Source organism: Panthera tigris, chromosome B1 (assembly GCF_018350195.1).
Source record: "Panthera tigris isolate Pti1 chromosome B1, P.tigris_Pti1_mat1.1, whole genome shotgun sequence".
Taxonomy (NCBI): domain Eukaryota; kingdom Metazoa; phylum Chordata; class Mammalia; order Carnivora; family Felidae; genus Panthera; species Panthera tigris.
Window position 1 is genome coordinate 164,154,156 of NC_056663.1, and position 21,987 is coordinate 164,176,142.

The following is a 21,987-nucleotide window of genomic DNA, read 5'->3' on the forward strand; positions in this document are numbered from 1 at the left end:
AGCAAAAAAAAACCATCAGTGGGAATCTGTTTGCTGTTATTTATGCCTTTGGAGAATATGTCTTTTCACTTGTAGTTGAAATGAATATGATAATGAGTTTTGTAAGCCAAAAGCTTTGTACCAATTTACATTTGATATAAACCACTCCTTGTCTTTTTTTGTTAACATATTTTATGCTTATATTTTTCTCCACTGCATCATTAATCTAATATTTGTATGTGGTGTTTGAATTGATAAAACTTACAGTACTTGTTTACAATTATGTTAATTGGTGTGAATTCACTCTGATGTGTACGTACTCTTCCAGGCTTTATGAGGCGTCTCAATTTCTGAGAGTTTAGGATATTCTGGGAAGCACCATTTATTCATCAGCAACTGTTTATTGGGTGCCATGCTCTAGGGTTTGGCTGTGCAGACTATAAGGGTGAGTCAGATAGAAATCCTGTCCCCAAGTCGTAGCTGCTGTCTGGTCACTGCCTTAAGATAATGAACATATTTACAACCTGAGAAATTCTATAGGAGTTTCAATGACAGAGGAAAACATGGTCTATTTCAATTCTTCTTATTTCTTTAAAAGATAAGGTTTCTAATTCATACCATTTATATGCTGTAAGAAATACAACATTTTCCCAAACAATAAAGTTTTATTTATAATTATAGAGGTAAATTTTAGTTTAAAGGTTTGACCTGGAATTTTAATTTTTGGTGAGATTATACTGTTTCATTATTAAATTTAAAAACTTATTTATCATATAATTATCTTAGGTAAATTGAACAATAGTTTTCAATTTTATGGGAAGGCCAACCTTGCTTTTATAGGTACTACTGAGAATTTGATCACCTCAGGAAGTGGGAGGTCTAGAATTATACAATTCCCTTCTTGAAATTTCTTTTCAAATTTCATTGTTTATTAAGTAATCAGCTCAGAGAGTTTGTTTCTGCTTTGGTTGTATGTTTAGAAATGTGTTCTGACAATGGATATACATTAAGAAACTGATTTATGTTAACTCGATGGCTATTAAGCCACAGTATGTTACCATATTATGTATCCTTTAAAGTCAACAGAAAAGTTTAAACATAAATAATACAAGAGTGCTGCCATGAAAAAGAAATGGACACTTTAAATCAAAAGTCTCTGCTAGTTTTAGAGTTCGGGGATTGGCCAAGTGGCCATGTTATAGCCAATCATGAGATGCAGTGAAGCAAGTAATGTGTGGGGACACATCAAGTTCTGTCAGTGTTCAGGTGAGGACCGGCCACCCCTTCCTTATTTCCTATTTCTCCCTTTGGGAATGGAGATGTCTATCTTATGCCTGTCCCACCATAGCATTTTGGAAGCACATAACAAGTCCGTTTTCAGTTTCACAGCTGGAGAGGAATTTTGCCTCAGGATGAACTGTACCTTGAGTCCCACCCATATCTGATGTGGATAGTATTTAGATAAGACTTTGGACTTTAGACTTTGGAGTTGATGCTGATTGACTTAAGACTTTTAGGGCTTTGGGGATAGAATAAATATATTTTGCGTTAAGAAGGACATGAATTTGGGAGGGGCAAGGGTGGAATGCTATGGACTGAATATTTGTATCCCTCTAAAATTCATATGTTGAAGCTCTGACACCCAGTGTGATGGCACTTGGAGATGGGGACTTTGGGAGGTAATTAGGGCTAAAGCAGGTCATGAGGGGGGACCATCATGATGGGATTAGTGCCCTTATAAGAAGAGACAGAGGAAAACTTGCTCTCCCTCTCTCCGTTTTCACCCCAAAAAGAGGTCATGTGAACACACACGTCGTGGGGCTCGAACTCACGGACTGTGAGATCATGACCTGAGCCGAAGCCGGCCGCTTAACTGACTGAACCACCCAGGCGCCCCTAAACTGGAATTTAAATAAAACTTGGGGAAAGAAGAAATAAATGAAATAAAAAATGAAAGAGCATCTACCAAACCCAAGGGGAGAGGTTTCATTGGAAACACACCATGCTGTCACCTTGATCTTAGATTTCCAGTTCCAGAACTGTGAGAAAAATAAATTTCTGTTCTTTAAGCCACCCAGTCTATAGTATTCTGTTATAACAGCCTGGGTAGACTAATGCAAATCTCACTTATAAAATGCGAAGCTATTAAATAGAATATCAGCAACCAAATCTATTAATACCAAAAAATATATTGCATCTTAACAAAATAGGCTTTATAAAAATGCAAGGATGGCTTAGTATTAGACACTTTATTCGTATGTCTCCTCATTTAATTACTACAGTAGATTTCTTTTATTGATCATCTCAATTGCTGAAGCAAACACATTTGTTAAAATTTGACAGTAAAAAAGAAAGAAAATTTCTTTAATTCTAAAAAGAATATCCCTCAAAAACCTGGATGCTTTGACATTATTTGCAATTACAAAAGAATGGAAATACTCTAAATGTCCATTAGGAGGGAACTGTTAAAAACAAAACAAAACATGGTTTAGCCAAGTAATAGTGTAAGATACATCTGGGAAGATAATGAGGTAGATTGCTACACACTGATATATGTATATTATGTATATATAATGTATAATATATTATATACATAATGATCTGGACTAAATAGTGAATCAGTTAGTCAAGGTGCAAAACAGTGTATAAAATGTCACCTTTTGTGTGATAAATGGAAAGGGGAAATTATTTATTTACATTAAAAAATAAACAGAGGATACACCAGAAACTAATAAAAATGTTTCTTATTGGTGAAGAGAGGCAGGAAGGAAGTGACAGAGATGCAAATAAGACGTGTTCAAATGTACCATTCATGTAGCTTTGATTTAGAATCAGGTAAACGACTTACTTAATGAACAATTATACCAAAGGAAGAAATTCATCAAAAATTGAAAACAAGGCAACAAGTTATCTAACTGTATATCAAGTTAGTGACTTGACCATCTAAAATAAACGAATTATCTCCACTGAACTTAGAATATTTTGATTGTTCATCCCTAGTGGATGTACTCTAAGCACCTGAAGAATTGCAAAGAAAGCTTAAACTTCAACAAGTAGTATTGTTTTCCTCCCAACTTTACTGAGGAAAAATTGACCAATATAATCGCATATATTTTCAGTGTAAAATGTGACGATTTGATATACAGATACATTTTGACATGTTTGCCGAGATCAAGGTAATTGATGCATCCATGATTTAATGTAGTTAACTCTTTGTGTGTGTGTGCTGAGAACACTTCTCTCAGCAAATTCAAGTCTATCACACAGTGTCATTAACTATAGTCACCCTGTTGTACATTAGATCCTCAGAGCTTATTGATCTTGTAACTGAAAATTTGTACCATTTGATCTACATCGGTCTATTTCCCCTCAGCCCCTAGCAATCACAAGTCTGTTCTCTGTTTCAGTGAAATCCTTTTTTTTTTTTTTTTTTTTTAAGATTCCGCATATAAATGATACCATGCAGTATTTGTCTTTCTCTGGGTTTATCCATGTTGTTGCAATTGACAGGATTTCTTCTTATGACCAAATGATATTCCATTACATTTTCTTTATCCATTCATCCATCAATGGGCATTGATGTTGTTCATGTCTTGGCTGTTGTAAATCATGCTGCAGTGAACACGGGGTGCACGTATCTTTGTGAATTGGTGTTTTCATTTTTTTTGCAGATAAAAAAGAAATTGTGCTTTCCCAGAAGTGGCATTTCTGGGTCATATGGTAGTTCTATTTTTATTTTTGTGCGGAATCTCCACACTGTTTTTCATAGTGGCTACACCAATTTACATTCCCATCAACACTGTTCAAGTGTTCTCCTTTCTCTACATCCTCATCAACACTTGTTATCTCTTGTCTTTTTGATAATAGCTATCCTACAGGTGTGAAGTGATATTTCATTGTGGTTTTGATTGGCATTTCTTGATGATTAGAGATGTTGAGCATCTTTTCATATTATTTTTGGCAGTTTGTATGTCTTTTTTGAGAAACTATTCAGGTCCTTTGCCCATTTTAAAATTAGGATTATTTGGTTTTTTTGCTACCGAGTTGTGTGAGTTCCTTATATATTTTGACTATTAACCACTGATTGGATATATGATTTACAAATGATTTTTCATTTCAGAGGTTGCGTTTTCAAGTTTTTTAGTTTTATGCGGTTCCACTTATTTACTTAGCTTTTGTTGCCTGTACTTTTGGTATCTTATCAAAAAAACCATTGCCAAGATCAATGTTAGGAAGCTCCCCCCTCTCCTGTTTTCTTTTAGGAATTTTATGGTTTTAGGTGTTATATTTAAATCTTTAATTCATTTCAAGTTTCCATTAGGCAGTCTTATTGTTATATTGGGGTTGTTATTTTGAAAGCATTGTTTGCACATTACAGGAGAAAGCAAATAAGTATTTACATTCATGTTCTCAGGAACCAACATTTTCAACATAAAAGAGGTACAGATACAAAAATAAGTAAAACACTGTAATCTTAATTTTGAATTGAAAAGGAAAATATTTTTTCCTTCTTTTAAAATACATAATAATTGGGGCACCTGGGTGGCTCAGTCAGTTGAGCGTATGACTTTGGCTCAGGTCATGATCTCACGATTTGTGAGTTCGAGCCCCGCGTCGGGGTCTGTGCTGACAGCTCAGAGACTGGAGTCTGCTTCAGATTCTGTGTCTCTCTCTCTCTCTATCCCTCCCCGACTAGTGCTCTGTCTCTCTCTGTCTTTCAAAAATAAGTAAATGTAAAAAAAAATTTTTTTTTAAATACGTAATAGTTGTCTCTGTTCAACACAAAGCAAAAGAAGTGACAACTCAAGGACAATGAACAAATTTGGTCCTTCCTGACAAAGTTCTTGAAGAATTCTTCTATTAAGCTTATTAACTTAAACTGTTTGTATCTTGATGTCCATCATTCTGATGTCATAACGAAATATGGCTGCCTTTTTCATATGCAGATTCATTTATTCCTTCATTTCAGGAAAATTTTTTCTTTTATTTGTTATATTTTTAAAAGATGTTTATTTTTGAGAGAAAGAGATACAGAGCACAAGAAGGGGCAGGGCAGAGAGAGAAGGAGACAGAGAATCCAAAGCAGGCTCCAGACTCTGATCTGTCAGCACGGAGCCTGACACGGGCCGAACTCACAAACTGTGAGATCATGACCTGAGCCAAGGTCAGATGCTTGACTGACTGAGCCATCCAGGGGCCTCAGGAAAAATTTTTCTTACTAACATTTTCAGAACTTTTCTCTTTCACTTCTGGGTTCTTGGATTTAGAAGGATATTTTTTGTTGACTTGCTATTTTCCTTACATGTTCATCTTCTTAAATGTGCTTATAGTGATTATCCTAAGACTCGTCAATTTTGATTTATTACTTGTAAACATTTTCAGTCTTAAATTACTATTATTAGTCTTATAGCCGCAATTTTCTTAATTTTCTTTTATTACAATTTTTTCTTTTGTCTTTGAGCTGTATTTTTTTTTTTGGTAAACGTATATTTTATGCATATATATATATATATATATATATATATATATTTATTTTAATTCCAGTTAGTTTACATATTGTGTTATGTTAGTTTCCAGCATACAATATAGTAATGCAACAATTCCATACATCACTCTGTGATCATCATGACAAGTGCCCTCCTTAATCCCCATCACCTAATTAACCTAGCACACCCCTCTGGTAACCATCAGTTTGTACTCATAATTAAGAGCCTTTTTTTGTTTGTTTTGTTTTGGTTTTGGTTTGTCTCTCTGTCTCTCTCTTTTTTCCCTTTGCTCATTTGTTTTGTTTCTTAAATTCCACACATAAGTGAAATCATATGGTATTTGTCTTTCACTGATGTTTTTTGTTTAGCCTTATACTCAGTAGCTCCATCCATGTCCTTGCAAATGGAGAGACTTTATTCTTTTTAATGCATGAGTAGTATTCAAGTGTGTGTGTGTGTGTGTGTGTGTGTGTGTGTGTATCCCATCTTCTTTATCCATTCATCAGTTGATAGACACTTGGGCTAGTTCCATATGTTGGCTACTATAAATAATGCTGCTATAAAACATAACGGTGTATGTGTGCTTTTGAATTAGTGTTTTTGTATTCTTTGGGTAAATACCCAGAACATTATTGCTGGATCATAGGGTGGTTCTATTTTTAACTTTTTTTTTTTTTTTTTTAAATTTTTTCAACGTTTTTTATTTATTTTTGGTACAGAGAGAGACAGAGTATGAACGGGGGAGGGGCAGAGAGAGAGGGAGACACAGAATCGGAAACAGGCTCCAGGCTCCGAGCCATCAGCCCAGAGCCTGACGCGGGGCTCGAACTCACGGACCGCGAGATCGTGACCTGGCTGAAGTCGGACGCTTAACCGACTGCGCCACCCAGGCGCCCCTATTTTTAACTTTTTGAGGAGGCTCCATACTGTTTTCCACAGTGGCCACACCAGTTTGTCTTCCCCAACAACAGTGAACAAGGGTTCCTTTTTCTCCACATCTTCACCAGCACCTGTTGTGTCTTGTGTTGTTGATTTTAGCCATTCTGCACGTGTGAGGTGATATCTCACTGTAGTTTTGATTAGCATTTCCCTGATGGTAAGTGATGATGAGCATCTTTTCATGTATCTGTTGGTCATCTGCATGTCTTTTTTTTTGGCGGGGGGGGAGAAATGTCTGTTCACATCTTCTGCCTATTTTTTAATTGGATCTTTTGAGCTGTTGTTTTATTAAACTCTTTCCTTAGTGTTTTCTTATAATACATAGCATTTATAAAGATTTTGGGTTTGTTTGTTTGTTTCTGGGTTATATTTTTTAATGGGTTTTTAATCAGTCTTTTGTTCTTCTCCCCATCTCTTCCTTTTGATTCATTGTATGAATAAATGTACAACGATTAAAAACAATGTTGTGGAAGAATACATACTGATATTTGGAAATGTTCAAGATAGGTTAATGAGCGAATAAGTAGACTAAATAATATACTTTGCATATATACAGAGCATTGTGATGCATTGCAACATTATATATATTCATATTATGTTAAGTAATATACAATATATCTTTTGAAAGAAAAAAAGACTAGCAAAATAATGTCAAATTTATTGTGTGCTCATTATTATGCTATATACTTGATTACATGAAAGCTCTATTACATAGGCACTATTAATATTTATTGACTATATCAGCAAATACAATAATAATTGAAAATAGATTTCTACTTATGCTTGCCTCATTTCATTGCTAGTTACATAGGTTGTTTTCCACATCTTCTAATAGTAGGGATTGAATTAAAGTTTACATAGGATATGGAAATATAGGCAACAGATATATAGTGTAACGTTCCAAAATCAAAATAATTCAATAATCTGATTTAACTTAAAATACATCATTTTCTTTCTTAGTTCCTTTCTGCATCCAAGGTACAGACTTTCATTTTTTTTTTCAAACTTTAAAATATGAGGAATACTCTTATTTTCCTCTATGTTTGTGAGCAAGCAAAGCAATAAGCCCCAGATTTCTGATTTTTATGGTAATAAATAAGTACCGTAGCCAGTGCTACTCAACCTTGCAAATTTTTAGGCAATTTAAAGAAGTCTTTACAAAGAAGCCTCTTGCACTCTTTTTCAATGTGATGAAGGATTTCAAGTATACATAATTTAATAATCACCATTGCTTCTTGCTTCCTGCTTCTTCCTTCTGTGTTAAATTCTCTTCTTAATTGAAAATACTCCTTGGAGGTTTGACCAGTGGGAACTATTTCAGTTTTGGTTTATCTTCAAATGTCTTTATTTCCCCCTCAAAATGGCATGACTGTTTAGCTAGGTTGGCAATTTTTTTTCCTCTCATCAATCTAAGAATTTTATTTCACATTTATCTGGATTCTTCAATGCTATCAGAAACTTTAGTGCCAACTTAAATTTTGTTTCCTTGTAGGCAATTGGAATATTGTCTTTGGATGTTTGAAGTTTTGTGTGTGTGTGTTTAAAATAAACTGGTTATATTACAATGGATAGAATGTGGGTATCTTTCTTTCTATTCATCTATCTATCTATCTATCTATCATCTATCTATCTATCTATTTTAGAGAGAGAGAATGTGCACAGGGGAGAGGGGCAAAAGGAGAGAGAGAGAGAGAGAGAGAGAGAGAATCTTAAGCAGGCCCCACACTTAGCACGGAGCCTGATGCGGGGCTTGATCCCATGACCCTAGGATCATGACTTGAGCTGAAATCAAGAGCGATATGCTCAATCATTTGAGCCACCCAGGTGCCCCTGTATTTCTTTTTATATATCTTGTCTGGAAGATGCACTTCTTGAATTTGGGGATTCAGATATTTCTTCAGTTTGGGAGAGTTCTCAGCTTTTAATGCTATGAATATAACCTCCCTCCTGATGTTTCTATTCTGTCTTTCTGGAACTCTAATTACACTTAGGTTGGACATTCTCATCCATCCTTTATTAATCTTTGTGCTAAATTCTGGTATATTTCTCAGGTTTGTCTTCTAGTTCTTTAGTTCTCTCTTCAGCAGTATCTAATCTTCTATTTTACTCTATTCACTGACTTTTAAATTTTATTGTTTATATGTATTTTTCATTTCTAGAGGTTCTGTTTGGTTCCTTTTCAGATTGTCCAGTTTTTTTTAAATTTATAGTGTGTCATTCAAATGACTACATTTTTGTCTTTAGTTGTTTCATTCATACTTGTTTTTTTTTTTTTATTTTTTAGTGTTTATTTATTTTTGAGAGAGAGAGAGAGACACAGCCTGAGTGGGGGAGGGGCATAGAAAGAGGGAGACACAGAATCTGAAGTAGGCTCCAGGCTCCATGCTGTCAGCACTGAGCCTGACTTGGGGCTCGAACTCATGAACTGTGAGATCATGACCTGAGCTGCAGTCAGATGCTTAACCAACTGAGCCACCCAGGTGCCCCCATTCACACTTGTTTAATAGCCTCCATTGATTGTTCAATTGTCTGAAGTTCTCAGACTTTTAATACTGCTGCTGGTTATGGCTAATGATTTATTATTCTTTCTCTTAATGTATTGGGTTTATGGGTTTATGGGTTTATGACTTTAGGTTATAAACTTCCTTGGATTCAGGTCATGGCACTCTAGGACAATTTTGTGTTCAGTTTGACCAGGCACCCCAAGGTAATACTGTCCTGGGGCCAATTTTTATGTTAATATTTCATTTTTGTGGTTCTTGGATCACATGCATAGTTGTAATTTCAAACCCTTGGGAAGGCTAGAACTGTGGGAAAAAGTGCCCAAAGAAATGTTTTGTTTCCAACCAGAATCTAGGCAGAGTCAGACAGGCATCCTCATAATATGCCTGAGCTAACTGAGTCCTTGTTTTTTGTTGGGGGGATCTTTGTTCCTCTTTGTGCTTCTTATGGATACAAGACTTCATTTCTTTTTTTTTTTTTTAATTTTTTAAATTAAGTTTATTTATTTATTTTGAGAGAGACAGAGACAGTGTGAACAGAGCAGGGACAGAGAAAGAGGAAGAGAGAGAATCCCAAGCAGGCTCCGTATCATCAATGCAGAGCCCAACGTGAGACTCAAACTCATGAAACTGTGAGATCATGACCTGAGCTGAAACGAAGAGTCGGATGCTTAACCAACTGAACCACCCACGCACCCCTGAAAGGTTTCATTTCTTTATTGAAAATGATAGCTTCCTTCAAGACAAGGCCATTGTAATATTGGCTCATGTGATATTCATTCATGTGATGTCATCTCATGTACTCACTGCTTTTGTTGTCAGTTTGCTACTGTCTTTCTGGAATCCTGAGATTTCCTTTTCTTGATGGAGAGTTCAACTGTTTACATGAAACAAATTTGTTTTAGTTTACAAAATATTTCTCAATGTTTATCATGGGTGGGCTTTTAGATTATTTTCTAATATTTCAGAATTCATTCTTTAAAAAAATCAATTTACACAAAAATTTTTAGTCACACACAAAAGTAGAGAGAATAGTAAAATGAATCTCAATATGCTGTCTCCCAGCTTACCAATATTGTATCAATTTTGTCAGGAACTTTCTTTTTTTTTTAATTTTTTTTTTTTAACGTTTATTTATTTTTGAGACAGAGAAAGACAGAGCATGAACAGGGGAGGGTCGGAGAGAGAGGGAGACACAGAATCCGAAACAGGCTCCAGGCTCTGAGCTGTCAGCACACAGCCTGACACGGGGCTTGAACTCACAGACTGTGAGATCACGACCTGAGCCGAAGTCGGACGCTCAACCGACTGAGCCACCCAGGCGCCCTTGTCAGGATCTTTCTTAAAGCATTTTTCCTAGTGACTTTTGTAGCAGAGTTAAACTTTCTCCTGTAATTACACAGAGGAATTTTGACATTAACTAGTTTTTAATTACAATACTATGTTTCATAGTTTTAAGAAATCACCTAGAGAAAGCAAAGGCTTTATATAGCAGTATGTTAAACCTAATATTAAATACTTAATTCATCATTATTAAAATTCACATTCCAACATTTTCCAATTATAGGAAAATTACAATGTCCCTACACAGACACAAAATTGAATTGATATTCCCCCTTGGAGTTTTTGTGTTGGGTACTCCAGGGCTTTCACTGCACCATTCAGATCTCTGCCTCTCTTTGTTTGTATTCTACCCCATTTGAATTTGGGCCAATCTCACTAATTTAAAAAAAAACATTTTTTTTTCATTTATTTATTTTTGAGAGACAGAGAGAGCACAAGTGGGGAGGGTCAGAGAGAGAAGGAGACAGAGTCCAAAACAGGCTCCAGGCTCTGAGCTGTCAGCATGGAGCCCGACATGGGGCTCAAACTCGCAAACTGTGAGATCATGACCTGAGCTGAAAAGTCAGACGTTTAACCGACTGAGCCCCCCAGGTGCCCCCAATCTCACTGATGTTTGACTCTGCTTCTTTGCTATTTCAACTTCATTCATTCGTGTACATGTTTAAGCTTCCTGTGTTTCTCTTTTTTGGCTTTATTATCCCAGGGCCCTCTACTCCAGTTACTTCCATCTTCACCCTAACGTGAAAAGGCAGAGAGTAGAGAAGTTTCAGAATTTACATTTTTTCTAAGGTCACGTTTTACAGAGTCCTGTTTTTAGTCATCTGACAAGTGAATTGACATTACCTACTATTGTTGGTGACAAGTGGGAGAAAAGTACTCCCAGTTTCCTGTTGATATCTTCTTGATAAAGAAGAAACACTTTTCTTAATGTTCTACAAATCTCTTCAGTTACAGTTTGGCCAAATTCATCTAATGTGTCCATAGTAGGGATACAGTATAGCCATTAATATTTTCTTGAGAAATTCCCTGTGAGTCAAGGGCTCAAAATGACTGATTCATGATGGGTGGGCTTTACTATGTGCACTATAATTTAGAAGCAGGTATAAAGCCGCAAATATTTCAGCACAACGTTTGGAACATTGGATCAGCAGCATTAGACCACGTTTTCTCTCCTGGCTAAACGTGAGAGAAAAGAGGCCACTTAACAATGGCAGGGAATGGGCTCCTCACCAGTCCTATGTAGGCAGCTTCCCTGGAGAGATGTATGACTCTCTCAAGCTGGAGTTGAAATGTAGTCTGCACATACATCCAGTTTCCCAAGAGGAGACACTACTTTCATGCGATGTTTGAATGGGTGGACAAAGCCAGGGATGCTGTGTGTTTGGATATCTCTGCCTCTGACACCTTAAAATCTTAGAAAAAGATAGAAGTCCTCTGACTAAGCTGGAGGCCCCTACAGCTCTTAAACTGATCACCTTTAATTCTTACCTAATGTCATAGAGAAATCCTGGGACTTCTGCTCAAATATCGCTACGTGGAGAGTGATGGAGTTTTGTGGAGGGAGGACTCCTTTTCTAATCATTGACCAGCTTCATAAACACGCTGACCTGTATGGTTGCACAGAACTCTGAGCACAGGGCTCCACCCATTGTTTAATGCTCTGCTGTCGCTTTGTTGAAATTATTAACGATAATATAAATATTACAAATAATATAATATAAATAATATAAAATAATTTTTGAACAAGGGGCCCTATATTTGCGATTTACCCTGAGTGCCCTAAATTAGGTAGCCCATTCTGTCCCTGGGTTTTACTGTGATTGGACCAACTTCAGTCTCTTATTTGCCCTTGAATTAAGGACAGTGCCAAGCAATGTCATGAGTTAACAGTCATTGGCCAGTCAGGACCCCTGCCTGGAGCCAGGGATAGGGAGAGGTCTCCTGAACTTCGTGGCTGATATTCCAATTAGAGATGAGGAAGTTGATACTGAGGATACAACCAATAAGAACTAGTCCATTCTTCCTCCTTGTTGTTGAGTGGTTGCTTATGTTTTACTTTTACTTTCTAATCTTACATTGCCTTGTAATAAGATAAAAGGTATATTTGTTAAAAGCAAAAAGTGTATCATATGCATCCCCAAAACTAAAATTTTAAATATTCCCTTTTGAGATTCCCTTTATAATCTTACTCCCTTTACAATTGTATTCTCTGTAAAGTCTTCCTTTGTAAATTCAGAGAGTAAAAAGGTAAATATCAGCTCAGCTTGAGGCTCACTTGTTACTGATTTTAAAGTTAGAGAATTCTGGGGGCGCCTGGGTGGCTCAGTCGGTTAAGCCTCCGACTTCAGCTCGGGTCGTGATCTCGCGGTCCTTGAGTTTGAGCCCCGCGTCGGGCTCTGTGCTGACAGCTCAGAGCCTGGAGCCTGTTTCAGATTCTGTGTCTCCCTCTCTCTGCCCCTCCCCCGTTCATGCTCTGTCTCTCTCTGTCTCAAAAATAAATAAAGGTTAAAAAAAAATTTAAAGTTAGAGAATTCTGAGTGAGAGATGGTTATCTGAATGGGTGTTGTACAAATACATTAAGAACCACAGTACTTAGCTGGTATAATGCAGACCTTGGTATTACAGATCTGCCCTCTACATATTCTTCCAGTATTTCAATGTTGACTGTGAAATGGGGTTCCCAATAAAACTACACATGTTGGAAAGTCCGTTTAGATCTCATTGCCTTCGTGAACAGTGAAGTTTAAAACTAACCTCAAGTGAGGCACTGATTTTATATTAAATAAACCCTACCCTCCATGAACATGATGTGTCACTAAGTAGTTTCTTATACTCTCGTCATTTTAGAACTTATTTTTGTCATTAGTGGCATTAAAAACCAAACAATTTTCATGTGTGTTAAAGTACATATTGGGTAAATAAATAAAATGTGGTCTAATTTCAAATTCTTATTTTTAAATTCTTTAGCACCAAGACTAATGCCTATATTTAATAGAGAATACATATTTTCTCAATGAATAACTAATATTTTTAAAATATAACACCCAACATTGTTTCTTTTTCAAGTAAGCAAACTAATTAATGAAACTTTGAATTTTGACCGTGTGTGTGTGTGTGTGTGTGTGTGTGTGTGTGTAATGGAATATAATCACGGAATTTAGAAGAAAACGGCCGATGAAAGCTTAATGTTTCAGCCTCGGTTTTTCTACCCATACACCATGGATACAAGTATTTCTCCTTTCTAGTCTACAGAGTTTTTGTGAGTCACAAATGAGTTAATCATAATAGTGAAAAGTTTTATAACTTACCATATGTGCCAATGACAGGCATTATGTAACATCACTTAATCCTTATAATAGCCCCAAACATAGTAATTTGCAGATGAAGAAACATAAATAGAAAAGTTCAGTAACTTGTGAAAAGCCACATAAATATGGAATAATAAAAGCAGGATTTGAATCAGACCAATAGATATAATTATATAGAAAATGTTAAATCCCAATCCTCATGCTTCTCCTGGCAAAATTTGGTAGCTCATACGTAACTCTGATAATTAGTGTTGTACTAGCCAGGCACTTACATTTTTTACATGTGCAAAAATTGGCAAGACATTGAATTACCAATGCCCTTGACTATGTCTGTAAAGACTTTTTACAAATGCCACAGTTGACTCATGTGTTTTACTTTGTCTCACTGATTTTCTTTTATGAGAAATAAAATAGTTACCATATTTGGATTCAAAGATGTTTACAGAGTTGGTTAGGAGGCCAGGATCTTCACAGAAGGACCTGTCTTTAACTCTCTGTTCCTTCTTATCTTACTGCAACCCTTTTACGGATCTTCCTAAGTACACGAAGTCCTTTCATATTGGTTTGTGCCAGAAATTATTCTGACAAGATGTAACTGTCCCCATAAGTTATCTAGAATAGAGAATGGCTTTCATTATTCCATTCTGCTGATGTAGTCCTGACCTGTGTTGACTTTGTAGTACAGCCAGGAATAGATACTAAGCGTTCCCAATCCAAATGGACTCTTAGTAAGGACAGGTGAACTACTTTTAATAGCAAATTCACTGTTTCCTTTGAGAACGTTTAATTTTTGCCAATCTTAGAGAAGCAGCTCTATTGCTAAATCCAAGGAGAGTCATCAAAATATTCTACAGTGAATGAAGTGAATTTACCATGTTTAAAATGGAATAGTATCTCTGGCAGAATTGTATAGAGGAAAAGAATAGGTTATGGGATCAGAAAAACCTGGTTTCGACTCTACAAGTTAACATCTGTGTAATTTTGAGCACTTTCTTACCCTCACTGAATCTATCTCATCATATATAAAATAGGAATAAAAAAATCTTTCTCATAGGATTGTAACGTACCTAGAATATATATAACGTATATATTGTATATAACGTATATAATGTATATAACGTACCTAGAATCATAAATCCAGCCTAGAAGGTACTCAAGGATCTTTTGTCTATTTTCTTACCTTTAAGTTGTTTTATTTAATACAAAACAATAAGTGGAAGGGAAATTTTAAGTATATTTAATAACAAGAGACAACTTGAATAGATACTAATAGTTTATTTAGGCTTTTACTGTAAACTTATCTCAGCCTATCCTCTCTGAATTGTATGTTTTTCTTGCTGAAGGTACCAACACTATTGAAATGATAGTTGAACATCAGCAGTATGATGATTTCTGTTTTCTCTGCTATGGTGAGGTCTCATGCTACAAGCAATTGAGCATGCTTAAGGGTAACAGAAGGTATACCTTTTACAGGAAAGGGAGGGCAGCCCTTTCTCTCTTACTTCCAACTGCTGCACTATATAGTCCAGAGGGGAGTCCAAGATAAGAATTAATCCAGTGAAAGAAACAGTATGGGATGACTCCCTAGGTCATGGTAAGTTCTAGGGAACAGATAATTAAAAACAATAGTTGCAGTATTAGCCATCAACATTGGTGCCTTTCGGTCTGAGATATACTGGCTCATTCACATCTACTATCTTTTTCAGGAAGAAATCTTTTAGAGGGGACAATCTGTTCCATTGAATGTTTGCATTCATGCAGTGAATAACTATTGTCTACTCTTTGGTATCCCAGTGGTTTCTATCATTGTGGAAGAACGCTGGGAGTAAATAGATAGACAGACAAGATTGTATGAGGTAGTCCTAATACTATAATGAAAATAAAATAGGATGATGTTATTGAGGGATATAGGAGCACTTTGGATGATATGCTTACGGGAGCTCTTGCTGTCCTCTGAGAAGGAAATACCTTTTGTGCGTGTGTGTGTGTGCAGCTCACAATGCCATAACACAGTAGCACATCAAATGTGAGTTACCTTACTATTTTGTACTTTTCAAATGATTTCTTAAAATTCATTTTGCAGTATTCTCAATAGTGATTCTCAATATTCTTTGGCTAGGTGAGGATGAATTAGCCTTTTGATCATCTCCTCACTTCAAATTTAGTTTATCAAGTGTATAAACCCCAAAGCTATGAGCCCTACAGAAAATAATGTAATATAAAATGAATGATACTGGTCAGTATACATGGGTGTATTATCTCTGAATATAAATTCAGAACGATAACATGCCATTACATGCTTTTTAGTCTTTTCCTTTCATGGGCCATTAGGAATTATATTCTTTGAGATATGTTTTTTTTTTTTAATTTTGTTTTTTAACGTTTATTTATTTTTGAGACAGAGAGAGACAGAGCATGAATGGGGGAGGGGCACAGAGAGAGGGAGACACAGAATTGGAAGCAGGCTCCAGGCTCTGAGCTGTCAGCCCAGAGCCCAATGCGAGGCTCGAACTCACGGACCGCAAGATCGTGACCTGAGCTGAAGTCGGATGCTTAACCGACTGAGCCACCCAGGCGCCCCTCTTTGAGATATGTTTTTAACATAATAACCCCTTTGGTGTTAGCCTAGGGTGGTTCCAAACAGAAGTTATTCAGAAGACCTAAGTTTGAAGATCTGGAATTTTCACAGAATGGCTCTGCATAGCCAGGCAGATGTCTTAGCCTTTCTGCAATTGAGTTTTCTCATGTATACTATAGATGTGATACCACTTTAGCAGGTTGTGAAAATGAGATCGTTGTGAACGAGGGCCTCTGAGTACCTGGTTTAGTGCTTGGCACCTGCTGGTTTTCAATACATGTCTTCCTGAGACTGAATTTTCCACCAATTTTTTCACCTTTTTTGGTGGAGTCAAACTCTTACTCTCAGCTCTTTTAAGTAAGCATCTCTGCCTATAGCACAATACATACAGTTGTGTCATTTTGAAGTTTACTGTCCATATGATCACTCTGCCTGTGCTTATCTCCCACACTGAAATGTGTTTTAACCTCCCTCACCAAATGACATGACTGTCATATTCGTGCAATGTGCCTGAAACCCCCGACCTTAGCACTCATGTGAGGCTGAATTTGTGTGTTTATGTGTCTATTTGTGTTCTGTCTGAGTATTATTTTGACTTGGATTTTCTTCTTCTCTGACTCCTGTCTTTCCCATTTTGTATTTTGAGTTTGAGGAGGTCCAAAAAAGTGTTGTGCCCTTAAGTTTTTGGCCGTGTCTCTCCTATATTCTAGGATGAGAGAAATTCCACATGTCATTGATTGGCTTTGAAAAGGAAAATCATGTTTTGATCCTGCCCCACTGAGCTCAGCGCATTTTGGGTTAGATAATAAAAACAGTGGTGAAGTGTGTGTTTTCATGAAGAATGAGACTCTGAGCTAATGGCTACAATCTGGTCTTTTGGGGGAAAGACTTCTTACACGGTTTGGGCAGTTTTCAGAGAGGTTTGAAAGAGACGTGACATTAGGCAGTGTACTTAGGAGACTAGGAAGGGCAGTGAGATGATAAGAAGTGAAGTCTCTGAGGTGACCTATGTGAAGGAAAGAAGCAGAAGAGGAGGTCTGGAATCCTTCTGTGATAGGCTGTATTTGCTCTGTATTACAGATCAAAGGGTTTGTTTGGCCGTTTTGTCAGAGATGCAGTCTTATTTTTTAACATTGTTTTTATTAAAATGAAATTGGCCTTAGGTTTGGAGAGGTTTTCCCTTTATCTCTTTGACGGGGAGTTATATATCAGGAGAGATCTTTCCTTTCTTGTTGAGCTCTATTCCCTTCTTGCCTTTATCCCTCCTCAACATAATTAGAATTAATTCTTCCACTGTGTTTCCCAAACCTGAAGACTCTGGGTTCAAGTAGTAGCTTGCTTCAATAATAACCAAAATTTTAATTATCCCCTTCTTAAATGAAAAGTAATAAATCTTTATATAAACCAGTAAGAGAATACAGAATTCAAAGAGCAAAATAGAATAGTCTCCTAAAATCCCATCACCTGGATTCATATTAATATTTTTATTTATATGACACCGACCATGCAAATTTAGGGAATGAAGGAGAAAGAGAGGCTATGGAGGTGGTAGTGAGCCAATTATGGAGGAAAATGAAATCGGAGGCTCTGAGCTGACCCTGAACTGTTAGCATGGACAAGATTGGAAACCTTTGGGTAACCATGTATTTTTAAAAATAGGATCATGGTATGCAAACTGTTTTGTGACTTGCTATTTTTATTTAATACAAGCACCATTCTATATGATTAAATAGTCTTCTAAAGCATCTTTCATATAGTTAAGTATTCTGTTGTTTGTTTCATAGTATTTTAAAGCAATTCCCATTGGTGAACGTTTAGGTGATTGCTATCTTTTTATTATAGGGGGCACTTGTGGGGCTCAGTCAATTAAGCGTCTGCCTCTGGCTCAGGTCATGATCTCGCAGTTCATGGGTTTGAGCCCGATGTGCTGACAGTGGAGAGCCTGCTTGGGATCCTTTCTTTCCTCTCTCTCTGTCTGCCTCTATCCAGCTTGTCCTCTCTCTCACAAAATAAATAAACTTTAAAAATGTTAAAAAAAATTATAAACTATGCAGAGATGAAGATCCATGTAGATAAATCCATGTTCACAACCATGATTATTTCCTTAGGATAAAAGTATTAGAAATATTACAGTGCCAAAGGGTATGCATTTAAAACTTTTTTTTTTTTTTTTGGATACATATTGTCCTGCCTAGCTGTAATCCACAACAATATTTGCCAACTTATATGCCCATCAGCTGGCTGTGAGAGTGTATTTTTCTATACATTTGCCCAGGACACAGATGCTACCCCTTTGTGAATATTAGTAGCTTGATTTCATTATCATATGCATGCAGGCGCGTGCACACGCACACACGCACACACACACATTTATTTGTATGTATGTGGGTGTCTAGAATCTAGAATCTAGAATCATTCTTACTTGCAGAATGTATTTTATCTTATGAACATTGTCAGTCTATCATGTCAAATGAGTTTGCAAACATATGATTCTGTCGTGCCTGCTCCTAAATATAAATATCTTGACTTCCCAGGTGCCTGTATGAACATCACCCACAGCCAGTGTCAGATGCTGCCCTACCACACCACGCTAACACCTGTCTTCTCATTTGTCAAAAACATGGAAATGGAGAAGTTCCTCAAGTTCTTCATGTACCTCCATCGCCTCAGTTGCTATCAACATATCATGCTTTTTGGCTGTAGCCTCGCCTTCCCTGAGTGCGTCGGTGATGGCGATGACAGGTATTTTGGAACCAAAATCATTCAGTGATAAGAGCCAGTTGTAGCAGAAGTGACTGAGGGGGAATGAGATCATCCCAAGCTACCACCGTATATTTTTGTTAAAGGAGAAAATATCTCATGCCAGTCATAGCCAGTTGTAATTCTTTTAAACTAGATTTTTTTTTTTTTTTGAAAACCTAGAGTAGTTTTATTTCTGGGAAGAAATTAGTCAGGATGTTAGGTTGAGGCGATCAGCTGGGATACTGAGTAGCTGTTTCAGTGAGGGTCTGGCAGAAGACAGCACACTCAAAGGGGTGACTGAAAAGAGTTTATTGAAGAGAAGATTTATGGAGGTGTGGACAGGTTAAGAGAACAAATAAATGATGAGAGGCACCAGGGTCTCATGATAGGGGGGATGCAGTTCCACCACCCAGGACTTGGAAGGGGAGAAGGGCAGACAGCACCTGGAGAGAATTATAGCTGCGGGTAAGAGGTCTTCCAACAAGCCGTGCTGTGACCCGAGACAGAGGAGCACAGCCACTGCCAGCCCTTCAGCCCTGCAGGACAGAGAAGAAGAGATAAATACCCCAACCTCACTCTCCTGCCCTCTCCCTTGCCAGGACCTCCCACCAGATCAACTCACCCACAGCTATTGGGCAAGGGTGTGTTACTGATGTGAGCACAATGGATGAGATCCCAAATCTCGTCTAAATATCATCAGGTCCTAAGTGCCAAATCTCATCCTCTAAATCAGGTAAAGGTGAGACACTAGGTGGTTCTTATGGTCAACACTGGAACCCACAGCAGGTGAGGAGGGTGTGGGGTAGATGCAGAAGGGCAAACAGAGACTGTCTAGTGCTCTATCAAATAAGATTGGAAAGAATTTTCTTATTTTGGGTGTGGGGAAGCATTTGTGAGTGAGCATGCTTGTGTATGTGTCTTGTAAGCTCATTTCTTTTTTTTTTTTTTTGAGATATAAAATTGATACAAACATTATATTGGTTTCAGGCATACCACATAATGGTTCAACATTTGCATATATTGCCAAATGACCACCTCAGTAAGTCTAGTTAACACTCACCACCATACAGTGGCAAATTTTCTTTTTCTTAGAATGAGAAGTTTATTTTACTTCTTTTTTTAAGGTTTATTCATTTTTCAGAGACAGAGAGACAGAGAGACAAAGCGTGAATAGGGGAGGGGCAGAGAGAGAGGGAGACATAGAATCTGAAGCAGGTTCCAGGATCTGAGCTGTCAGCACAGACCCTGATGTGGGGCTCGAACTCACAGACCACAAGATCATGACCTGAGCTGAAGTTGGACGTTTAACTGACGGAGCACCCAGGTGCCCCTAGAATGAGAAATTTTAAAATCAACTCTCTTAGCAACTTTTAAATGTACAATAGAGTATTATTAACTATAGTCACTATGCTGTATATTACATCTCCATAAATTATTTAGTTTATAACTGGAAATTTGTACATTAATTTGACCACCTTCACCTTACTGAAATAGCATAACTTCAATATTACATTATTATATTGAAATAATTTTCAATAAGTGTAAATCAATTAAAAGTATGTTATGGAATATTTTAAATTTACTAAGTATACATCTTTAAAAATTTTTCAAAGCATGTACTAAATACAAAATTACATGGAACATCAGTTGTTTTCTGAATTAAAATGTTAAGGTATCTTTGGAGTAGTAATGTTAGAATGAGATGCATTTTCAAGTGTAAATAGATTCCATGTTATTTGCAGTACTTTTTTTTAATGTTTATTTTTGAGGGGCGGGGGAGACAGGGGGGAGGAGCAGAGAGAGAGGGAGACACAGAATCTGAGGCAGGCTGCAGGCTCTGGGCTGTCAGCACAGAGCCCCATGCAGGGCTTGAGCTCACAGACCGCGAGATCATGACCTGAACTGACGTCAGATGCTTAAGACTGAGCCACCCAGGCGCCCCTATTTGTACTAATTTAATTAGTGTATAAAATGTGTTTGGAACAGGACACAGGCGTTTATTGTTTTAACTGGAAAATGCCTGAATGGCCACAGAATAAAATCTGGGTAAAACAGAAACAGTAGGTTATTGTAGAAATAAGTAAAGAGCTATGATCAGATACTGTGTTCAGGAAAACATTTCACTCGAAAGAACCCTATGCAGAGCAGGCTTTCATGGTGACAAGAGTGAAGCAGTGGGAGTGTGATATGATGGTTGGATTAGTCTTCTAGAGCTGCCATAATAAATTACTACAAGCTGAATGGCTTACACATTTGTTCTCTCACAGTTCTAGAAACGAGAAGTCTAAAATCTGACAGGGCCATGCTCCCTCTGGAGATTCTGAGGGGGGCAGGGGACATTGTCTCCCTTTGTCAGCTTCTGGTAGTTTCAGGCTTTCCTTGACCTGTGGCCACATCACTCTACTCTCTGCCTCCATTTTCACATAGCCTTCTCTGTGTGTCCCTCTTCTCTTATGAGGACACTTGTCATTGGTTTAGGTAGCCCAAGAGGGTCTCATCATCTCAAGGTTCTAATTACACCCACAAAGACCTTTTATCCAAATAAGGCAACGTTCACAGGTTCCAGAAGTTAGGACGTGGACACATCATTTTGGGACCATCCATTCAACACACTGCAGCCGGTGAGGAAGCAGGGCACAAAGCCACACGTCTCAGCCTTGTCTTGTAGGTAGATAAAACAATGAAAGAGAGTGCATTCAGAGTCCTGGAGACTCTGAATTCCCTTTGGTCATCCTTATTGTAACTCAGCCTCCACTCTCACTTCAATCAACTGTAAAATTTTAGTGATGCTACTCATAGCCTTCCGGGCACTTTTAGGTAAAATTTGTTTCTCTTCTGACCTGGTTCATCCTGAGAAATGCTCTAATATAAGTGTTTTCCATTTTCTGTTATAATGGATAATTATTTATAGTCACTTTTCAGGTATACTTTGGAGACTTATTCTATTTTTTATTATTACATTTATTATTATACTTAACTTTATAATTACACTTTCAGACCAGTGCTTCCTGCTGTCATTTGGTGTGTGCATAGACCCAGCGAGCTAGATTTAATAAGCAAAACAAGTTAATAAAGGTAAAATGTATTTTAGAAAATAGTTCAAACATTTT

General features: G+C 37.1%; 1 protein-coding gene across 6 annotated transcripts in view; it reads left to right on the top strand.

Annotated features, from left to right (window-relative positions):
- Positions 1-21,987, top strand: part of CORIN (corin, serine peptidase) — a 251,162-nt gene that overhangs the window by 55,219 nt on the left and 173,956 nt on the right. For all 6 annotated transcript variants that reach the window (XM_007075910.3, XM_042984584.1, XM_042984587.1 and 3 more), the window contains exon 4: positions 18,670-18,877. In XM_007075910.3, the coding sequence (XP_007075972.1) occupies positions 18,670-18,877 (208 nt within the window). The remainder of the gene's footprint in view (positions 1-18,669; positions 18,878-21,987) is intronic.